At 42.6% G+C, this 10,815-nt stretch overlaps 1 protein-coding gene across 1 annotated transcript in view; it reads left to right on the top strand.

The window, feature by feature from the left end:
- Window positions 1-9,205: 9,205 nt before the first annotated feature.
- Window positions 9,206-10,815, top strand: part of LOC135516147 (NEDD4-binding protein 1-like) — a 20,197-nt gene continuing 18,587 nt past the window's right edge. The window contains 2 exon segments of the mRNA XM_064940216.1: window positions 9,206-9,326; window positions 10,243-10,532. Of these exon segments, the coding sequence (XP_064796288.1) occupies window positions 10,269-10,532 (264 nt within the window). The 5' untranslated portion in view covers window positions 9,206-9,326; window positions 10,243-10,268.

Below are 10,815 nucleotides of genomic sequence, written 5' to 3' on the forward strand. Positions count from 1 at the left end.
CCTCACTAACTTCAAGCATCAGCTGTCAGAGCAGCTCACAGATCATTGCACCTCTACATAGCCCATCTGTAAATAGCCCATCCAACTACCTCAACCCCATATTGTTTTTCTTTTTTTTGCTCCTTTGCACCTCAGTATCTCTACTTGCACATTCATCTTCTGCACATCTATCACTCCAGTGTTAAATTGCTACATTGTAATTACTTCGCCACTACGGCCTATGTATTGCCTTACCTCCCTAATATTACCTCATTTGCACACTCTGTATAAAGATTTTTTTATATTGTGTTATTGACTGTACTTTTGTTTATTCCATGTGTAACTCTGTGTTGTTGTCTGTGTCGCACTGCTTTGCTTTATCTTGGCCAGGTCGCAGTTGTAAATGAGAACTTGTTCTCAACTGGCCTACCTGGTTACATAAAGGTGAAATAAAATGTTTAAAAAATATATACACCTGACCAGCAGTAGGGGGCACAAGGGGGCGACCTCCAAATGAAAACTGCTATTAAAGCAGTTTCTACTATTTCTTTCCTTGATCTCCAAGGGGAGACAAATGCCTGTAAAGACAAAACGTGCACCTCACAGTACTGTTTACTCTTGGGATTTTACAAGACATAACACTATCTTTGGTATTGTAACTGTGCTGGTTATACCATATCAATGTGGTATTTCATATAACCTGGGGCACGATCATTTAAGATGTCAAACATTTGATCGAGCTTAAGTTGTGTGACCTGCATTCTCTTGTTCAGCTTTTTTGATAGCCCACTATAGCAAGCAGAGCAGGCATAATCATAATGACACTGAATCAAGGTTGAGACAAGCAGTTTCTTGACTTTGATATTAAAGTATCTAGTGTTACAATATAGAAATGTCAGTTAGCAGCAATCTTGTTTCCAGAAAGGGATTTATCTATGGACACACCAAGATAAGTTACACTGTTTTGGCTCTCGAGTAGCGCAGTGGTCTAAGGCACTGCAGTCCATTGTTCAAATCCAGACTGCATCACATCTGACCGTGATCGGATGCCCACAATTGGCCCAGTGTGGTCTGGGTTTGGCTGGGGTAGGCTGTCATTGTAAATAAGAAATTGTTCTTAACTGACTTGCCTAGTTAAATAAAGGTCACATGCAAGTCAGTTAAGAACAAATTCTTATTTTACAATGATGGCCAACCAGGAAACAGCAGGTTAGCTGCAGAACAACATATTTTTACCTTGTCAGCTCATGGATTCAATCCAGCAACCTTTCAGTTACTGGCCCAACACTCTAACCACTAGGCAACTTGCCACACTCATTCATTGCAAATTTCCCTGATCTTAAAAAACAACCTACTCATATAAAGGTTCAATTAAAAATGTTTAAATTCTGCACAGTTTACCTTCATCTTGTTAGCCCTAAGCAATCTAAGTTTTGTTCCAAACAAAATTGATTAAGTTATTCTCACATGTAGCGACAATTTGTGTTCAGTCAACCAATCTCTTACATAAGGCAATTCCTTACTCAAGGTCGTATCCTTCCCTGATACCAGTAACGCTGAGTCATCAGCATAAAGCAGGAGTTTGCACTTTACCGTATCTAGCATATCATTGACATATATAAGAAATAAGAAGGACCCTAAAATTGATCCCTGCAGTATTCCACAGGATATTTCTTTGGCCTCTGACAGAACATCACCAACATTACAAACTTGTAATAGGCCTGATTACCAGCCAATGATGAGACAGCCTACAGGGAGGAGGTGAGGGACCTTGCGGAATGGTTTCAGGAAAATAACCTCTCCCTCAACGTCAACAAAACGAAAGGGCTGATCAAGGAACTTCAGGAAACACCAGGGGGACCACGCCCCTATCCACATCGACGGGACCACAGTGGAGAAGGTGAAAAGCTTCAAGTTCCTCGGCGTATACGTCACTGACCATCTGAAATGGTCTACCCACACAGACAGCATGGGGAAGAAGGCGCAACAGTGTCTTTTCACCTCAGGAGGCTGAAGAAATTAACATTGGCCCCTAAGACCCTCACAAACTTTTACAGATGCACAATTGAGAGCATCTTGTCGGGCTGTATCACTGCCTTGTACGGCAACAGCACCGCCCGCAACCACAGGGCTCTCCAGAGGATGGTGCGGTCGGCCAACACATCACTGGGGGCACACTGCCTGCCCTCCAGGACACCTACAGCACTCGATGTCACAAAAAGGCCAAAAAGATCATCAAGGACATCAATCACCCAAGCCAAGGTTGGTTCACCCTGCTACCATCCAGAAGGCGAGCTCAGCATAGGCGCATCAAAGCTGGGGCCGAGAGACTGAAAAACAGCATCTATCTCAAGGCCATCAGACTGTTAAATAGCCATCACTAGCTGGCTACCACCCAGTTACTCAACCCAGGACCTTAGAGAATGCTGCCTATAAACATAGACATGGAATCACTGGTCACTTTAATAATGGATCACTAGTCACTATAATAATGTTACATACTGCTTTACTCATTTCATATGTATATACTGTATTCTATTATACAGTTTTTTAGTCAATGCTACTCTGACATTGCACATCCTAATATTTACATGTTTCTTAATTCCAAAGCATTTTGTTACATTTCTGTTGGTCAGATAAGACCTAAACCAATTCACTGCTACAGTACATCATTTAGACACATGCATTGTCCAGTGTCAAAATCTTTTTGCAAGTCTAACATGGCCCAACTTGTATACTGTATTTCCCATTCTCACTTTCCTGCTTGATGTGGTTAAAAAGGTTGATATGGCCAGTATCAGTGGAATGAGTTGTTCTAAAACCAGATTGGAGTTTTTTTTTAGTTTGTGCTGAGGATTGATACAGGCCTTTAGTTTCCGACATCTGTTTTACTGCTTTTCTTGTGGAGCGGATCCACCCTGGCTGTTTTGAGATTATTGGGGGAATTTACCACCACTAATAGAAAGGTTTACAATATTATGCCTTATTGTTTTAGCAGTGACACAGGCACTATCCTTTATGAATCTTGCAGGAAGATTAACCAACCCAGTTGCTTTGTTTGAGCTCATTAAGCATAGCAGATTGGAAACGTTGTTCTCTGTTACCATACACAGCTAAAACAAGTCATTTGTGAAACCTTTGCTATGGTTTGCTAAAAGTTTTCAATCAAAGCGCTTGACTTGGGCATGAGCTCACCAGAGCTGAGTGCCGGCACATTCAATTTTCTACTGCTTGAGTTCCTGTTCTTCTTATAGAATATTAGCTCAAACCTATTGTAGAGCTGCTTCACATAAATATGAACAGTACCAGCACCCAAAATGAGTACAGGCACCTATTTCAGTTCAAGTCAAGCACTGGATATGTCCGAAGTTAACACTATGAAAAGGAAGATTTCCATCCCATGCACCATCCATGTTTTGGTGCAGGTGTAACGGAAGTTTGGGATAATCTCCACATTTGAATTGTACAATAAATCAGAAACGCTGAAGCAAGACATCTGGCTAGAGACATATTTCGTAACTCTCCACCTGCGATCTCCTTCACACCCTGCACACTACTTTTTCCCCTTTACTTGTTTGCGGAGTTCATAACCTGCTACACTTCTGGGAAACAAGTTTTGGTTTATTTCATACCATCATTTACTAGTGTTTTCAAATTTTTCATTGTATTTTGTAAGGAGCGCTCCATGTGATTAATGAGCATGTATCTGGTTTCTCTGTCCTCTTCATGTTGGAAGGCGTGATCCTGAGCACAAATATGCTAACTGGATGTCTGATTTGTTATTGTCTTAAGCCACCACCACTAATAAGCTGAGTTTCTCAGTTATTTTTTCTTCACCTCACACAGTAAAAAAACGTATGATATTACCTCACAGCATTTGAAAAATCTCTCCAACACTCTCCCCCCACCAGTGGCAGCCTGCTCTCATAGACTAGATGTAACATAGTAAACGTAAACGACACAACCAAATTAGTACAATATGTTACGTTTTATATGGCTACAAAAAAGAGATTACTTAAGGCAAAAAAGGAAGAAAAAAAGAAAAAGAGGTTAATTAAGGCAAAAATGAAAGTAGTGTAGTTGGTCGGGATGGGTGAGTAGGCATATAACTCAAATGTCTAGGAACCCAAAGCTTGAGATTTCAAATCTCATCAGAGACAACTTCAGCTAATTAGCAACTTTTCAACTACTTACTACTTTTGCAACTACTTAGCATGTTAGCTAACCCTTCCCATAACCATCTTGTCACTTCCGGCGCATCTTGTCACTTCCGGCGCCGACAGAGATGGCCGCCTCGCTTCGCGTTCCTAGGAAACTATGCAGTTTTTTGTGTTATTTCTTACATTAGTACCCCAGGTCATCTTAGGTTTCATTACATACAGTCGAGAAGAACTACTGTATATAAGATCAGCGTCAACTCACCATCAGTACGACCAAGAATATGTTTTTCGCGACGCGGATCCTGTGTTCTGCCTTACAAACAGGACAACGGAATGGATTGCATGCAGCGACCCAAAAAAACGACTCCGAAAAAGAGGGAAAATGAGGCGGTCTTCTGGTCAGACTACGGAGACGGGCACATCGTGCCCCACTTCCTAGCATTCTTCTTGCCAATGTCCAGTCTCTTGACAACAAGGTTGATGAAATCCGAGCAAGGGTAGCATTCCAGAGGGACATCAGAGACTGCAACGTTCTGTGCTTCACGGAAACATGGCTCACTGGAGAGACGCTATCCGAAGCGGTGCAGCCAACGGGTTTCTCCACGCATCGCGCCGACAGAAACAAACACCTTTCTGGTAAGAAGAGGGGTGGGGGTGTATGCCTTATGGATAACGAGGCATGGTGCGATGAAAGAAACATACAGGAACTCAAATCCTTCTGTTCACCTGATTTAGAATTCCTCACAATCAAATGTAGACCGCATTATCTACCAAGAGAATTCTCTTCGATTATAATCACAGCCGTATATATCCCCCCCCAAGCAGACACATCGATGGCTCTGAACGATCTTTATTTAACTCTTTGCAAACTGGAAACCATTTATCCGGAGGCTGCATTCATTGTTGCTGGGGATTTTAACAAGGCTAATCTGAAAACAAGACTCCCTAAATTTTATCAGCATATCGATTGCGCAACCAGGGGTGGAAAAACCTTGGATCACTGTTACTCTAACTTCCGCGACGCATATAAGGCCCTGCCCCGCCCCCCTTTCGGAAAAGCTGACCACGACTCCATTTTGCTGATACCTGCCTACAGACAAAAACTAAAAAAAAGAAGCTCCCACGCTGAGGTCTGTCCAACGCTGGTCCGACCAAGCTGACTCCACACTCCAAGACTGCTTCCATCACGTGGACTGGGACATGTTTCGTATTGCGTCAGATAACAACATTGACGAATACGCTGATTCGGTGTGCAAGTTCATTAGAACGTGCGTTGAAGATGTCGTTCCCATAGCAACGATTAAAACATTCCCTAACCAGAAACCTTGGATTGATGGCAGCATTCGCGTGAAACTGAAAGCGCGAACCACTGCTTTCAATCAGGGCAAGGTGTCTGGTAACATGACTGAATACAAACAGTGCAGCTATTCCCTCCGTAAGGCTATCAAACAAGCTAAGCGTCAGTACAGAGACAAAGTAGAATCTCAATTCAACGGCTCAGACACAAGAGGCATGTGGCAGGGTCTACAGTCAATCACGGACTACAGGAAGAAATCCAGCCCAGTCACGGACCAGGATGTCTTGCTCCCAGGCAGACTAAATAAATGTTTTGCCCGCTTTGAGGACAATACAGTGCCACTGACACGGCCTGCAACAGAAACATGCGGTCTCTCCTTCACTGCAGCCGAGGTGAGTAAAACATTTAAACGTGTTAACCCTCGCAAGGCTGCAGGCCCAGACGGCATCCCCAGGCGCGCCCTCAGAGCATGCGCAGACCAGCTGGCTGGTGTGTTTACGGACATATTCAATCAATCCCTATACCAGTCTGCTGTTCCCACATGCTTCAAGAGGGCCACCATTGTTCCTGTTCCCAAGAAAGCTAAGGTAACTGAGCTAAACGACTACCGCCCCGTAGCACTCACTTCCGTCATCACGAAGTGCTTTGAGAGACTAGTCAAGGACCATATCACCTCCACCCTACCTGACACCCTAGACCCACTCCAATTTGCTTACCGCCCAAATAGGTCCACAGACGATGCAATCTCAACCACACTGCACACTGCCCTAACCCATCTGGACAAGAGGAATACCTATGTGAGAATGCTTTTCATCGACTACAGCTCGGCATTCAACACCATAGTACCCTCCAAGCTCGTCATCAAGCTCGAGACCCTGGGTCTCGACCCCGCCCTGTGCAACTGGGTACTGGACTTCCTGACGGGCCGCCCCAGGTGGTGAGGGTAGGTAACAACATCTCCTCCCCGCTGATCCTCAACACTGGGGCCCCACAAGGGTGCGTTCTGAGCCCTCTCCTGTACTCCCTGTTCACCCACGACTGCGTGGCCACGCACGCCTCCAACTCAATCATCAAGTTTGCGGACGACACAACAGTGGTAGGCTTGATTACCAACAACGACGAGACGGCCTACAGGGAGGAGGTGAGGGCCCTCAGGAGTGTGGTGTCAGGAAAATAACCTCACACTCAACGTCAACAAAACTAAGGAGATGATTGTGGACTTCAGGAAACAGCAGAGGGAACACCCTCCTATCCACATCGATGGAACAGTAGTGGAGAGAGTAGCAAGTTTTAAGTTCCTCGGCATACACATCACAGACAAACTGAATTGGTCCACTCACATAGACAGCATCGTGAAGAAGGCGCAGCAGCGCCTCTTCAACCTCAGGAGGCTGAAGAAATTTGGCTTGTCACCAAAAGCACTCACAAACCTCTACAGATGCATAATCGAGAGCATCCTGGCGGGCTGTATCACCGCCTGGTACGGCAACTGCTCCGCCCTCAACCGTAAGGCTCTCCAGAGGGTAGTGAGGTCTGCACAACGCATCACCGGGGGCAAACTACCTGCCCTCCAGGACACCTACACCACCCGATGTTACAGGAAGGCCATAAAGATCATCAAGGACATCAACCACCCGAGCCACTGCCTGTTCACCCCGCTATCATCCAGAAGGCGAGGTCAGTACAGGTGCATCAAAGCTGGGACCGAGAGACTGAAAAACAGCTTCTATCTCAAGGCCATCAGACTGTTAAACAGCCACCACTAACATTGAGTGGCTGCTGCCAACACACTGACACTGACTCAACTCCAGCCACTTTAATAATGGGAATTGATGGGAAATTATGTAAATATACCACTAGCCACTTTAAACAATGCTACCTTATATAATGTTACTTACCCTACATTATTCATCTCATATGCATACGTATATACTGTACTCTATATCATCGACTTCATCCTTATGTAATACATGTATCACTAGCCACTTTAACTATGCCACTTTGTTTACATACTCATCTCATATGTATATACTGTACTCGATACCATCTACTGTATCTTGCCTATGCTGCTCTGTACCATCACTCATTCATATATCCTTATGTACATATTCTTTATCCCCTTACACTGTGTATAAGACAGTAGTTTAGGAATTGTTAGTTAGATTACTTGTTGGTTATTACTGCATTGTCGGAACTAGAAGCACAAGCATTTCGCTACACTCGCATTAACATCTGCTAACCATGTGTATGTGACAAATAAAATTTTATTTTATTTTATTTGACCTTAAACATGACTCCTAACCCTAACCCAAATGTTGTGAGTTCGAATCTCCTCACAGACAACTTTAGCTAATTAGTGACTTTTCAACTGCTTACTACTTTTTAGCTACTTTGCAACTACTTAGCATGTTAGCTAACCTTTCCTCTAACCCTGACCTTAACCCTTTTAGCTAACCCTTCCCCTAACCCTAACCTTAAACCTAACTCCTAAACATAAGCCTAACCTTAACCCTAACCCCTAACCTAGCTAACGTTAGTCACCTAGCCACCTAGCTATAAATTGTAACATATTGTACGTTTTACAAATTTGTAACATATAATATAAATTGTAATTCGTAGCATATCATACGAAATGGGGGATGGACATCCTCAAATGAATACATACCATACAAACGTAACATATCATACTAAATGGAGTGTTTAGTATTTACGTACAGAATAATAAAATGCTCTGAGACCAGGTGGCAAGAACCAATCTCTGGGCCGCACCCAGCACTGTGTAGCTTGCTGTGGTCATGAGCAGGCCTTTGACATGGGCAGGAGCAGGCCTGCGAGCCTTGGGTGAGAGAATGCCATATTCCTTATTTTATATTTTTCCCATTCCCTTTTAGCCAAGGTTAGAATTGTAAACTAATAGAAAACAGAACTGAACAACTAATTGCAAGCACTGCTCCAGATCACTTGATATCCACCACAACTGGTAGAGAGGAACAGAGAGGGAGAGAAACCCAACTTCACTCAAACTATACTGTATGTTTTACAGCAGAGCATGTGTCTGACTCCAAACCCCCACAACTAAATAAATAAGAGCATATCATGAGGGAACCGCTTACAAAGCAGCGCGGGTAACTCTCCACGCAGAAAGGTCCCCATATATAAATATCCAATGTTTTTTTCTCTCCCCTTCCCTGACCCCTGCCCCAATCCCATTATAATTTATAGAAATAACGAAAGAGGGGTTATGGTTAATATGATGGTTTTAGGCTTGGATTCTTCAACTGACAATTACTGTCACGAAATGCTAGATTCGATTATTTGTTGGCAAAGAATTACAGGGTGAAGTTAATTTTAGTTTACAGCGGAACCACCTACTTATCTATGGAAAGGGAAGTGTTCTATGTCGTGCATGACGTAAATGGAATTCCCCTTATCTCTTGATTTACTCTCTGTGTTTTGATCGTACAGCCTGGTGTATCTGCGCATTTTTGTTTCCTGGTGTCACCCTTCACCGAGAGTTTGGGTTTAATGTGCTTGTTTTACAAGTATTCAGTAACTTTGACTGTCATATTTATGTAAAACCGTTAGTCCTAATTCTAAAGCACCAACGATATTTAATCAATAATGAATATGCAACTTAACTTAACTGTCGGTTTACGGTTTACCGATAATAACAAGTTGAAGTCGTGCATGTGACTGGCAATAGATAGGAGTTGAGTTGGCTTTATGAATGTCGCAGATACTCTAGCATTTACGTTGTTGTGTCTATTGTTTCGTTTTTGAAGACCACACAAGTTCAGACAGAAACTCAAATGTTGTTCAATTGACACTTTATCTCGTTTTATTTTACCAACGTCTACTGTCGGTCTGGCACATCGTTTTTTGATCTTACGGTATTTATGAATGTTGTACTGTATTATTTTAAATTCGCAGAAGGCAGCATCAAATTATTCTAATAGCATATTAGAAATCTACATTTTGAGCCACAGTGAAAGAGAGCGACTTTGGGAGAAGGAGGAATCCGTTTAGAGAATTGTTGAGTTTGTTGATAATATTATTTTAAATGTAAAGTCTACATTTAACTTCGTAAATTAAATAAAAATATTGGTAGCTGTGGACGAGATTGGGTTTAGAGAATGTTTATCAATTCCTGTTTATTATTCCTACTAAGAAGTCCTCGCGAGGCAAACCTTCCAAATCTCGCTCGACCCATAGAGTTCGCCAGCTTGTAGTCCTATCTCGTTCGTTCAACCATCTCTATGTGTAAGATGAACGGGTAAAGAGTTTTGGAAAAACGCCGAAAAGAAGGTTAACACAGGCGTAGGAGATGTTATACGTTTTGTTCTATGAAATAATAGCAGTCAGCTAACATGACCTGTGAATTATTAAGCCTTTATGTGATTATTTTTATTATATAAATTGTTCAAAATTCACAAAAAGGGACGTTAGCTGATGAAGATGATCTCCTAGAACAAAACGTATAAGATCTCCAAAGCCTGTGGTTACCACAGTCCTTATTTTCAGCGTTTATCCAAAAACGCCATTCATTTCCCCCATAGACTTTGTCCAACGAGGCATGGCGGAGTTAGTGCCTACGAAAAAAAAAAACATTACTATTTCTCTCTATAGATCTATGGCAGATCATTGCCTGACATGGGCATATTAAATTATTAATATTTTATTGGAAATATAATATGGAAATATAATACATTGACAGACCATTTATTTCTCTGTGTGTCTCGCTCTCTCTCTCTTTCCATATCCCTCTGTCTGTCTCTTTGTCTCTATCTCTCTCTCCCACCCTCTCAGTGAGTTGTGACACAACCCCCATTCCCATGGCCTCTGCCCTGAGCCATCTCTCTCCAATGTCTGGAATAGAGCGAGAAGGATGGAGTGATGGAGGAGGAGAGGACCGGGTGGAGGATGAGTTTGCGTGTTCCGGCGCGCTACGCGGAGCCCTACTGTCCTTCCACCCCTCCCTGGAGAGGATATTTGGGGTGACCTTTATGATCGGGAGAGAGGAGGATGCTGTGTTGCCACATGATGGACAGATCTGGCTTAAACTAAGAGGAGGAAGGAATGACGTTGTGGCTGCCAAGGTAAGAAATTACTCGTATAATTATTATTTTTATTATTATTATTCTGAATTCTTAGTTTTAATGCTATGTGCAATTTCATGGTAACAGAATTACGCTTTGACTTTATTTACACAGATTTACACTTTATTTATACCAATTTAGACAGATATTAAAAATAAATAAAAACATTTACTGGAAGAACCGAGCTGATACCAAAGTTTGGAAACAGAATTACGGTCAAATCTCCCTCAGTTTTTTTATGCGACAACGTTTTCCCCCCAAAAATATTGTTATTCAACTACAG

This window comes from Oncorhynchus masou, chromosome 27 (genome assembly GCF_036934945.1).
Source record: "Oncorhynchus masou masou isolate Uvic2021 chromosome 27, UVic_Omas_1.1, whole genome shotgun sequence".
Taxonomy (NCBI): Eukaryota; Metazoa; Chordata; class Actinopteri; order Salmoniformes; family Salmonidae; genus Oncorhynchus; species Oncorhynchus masou.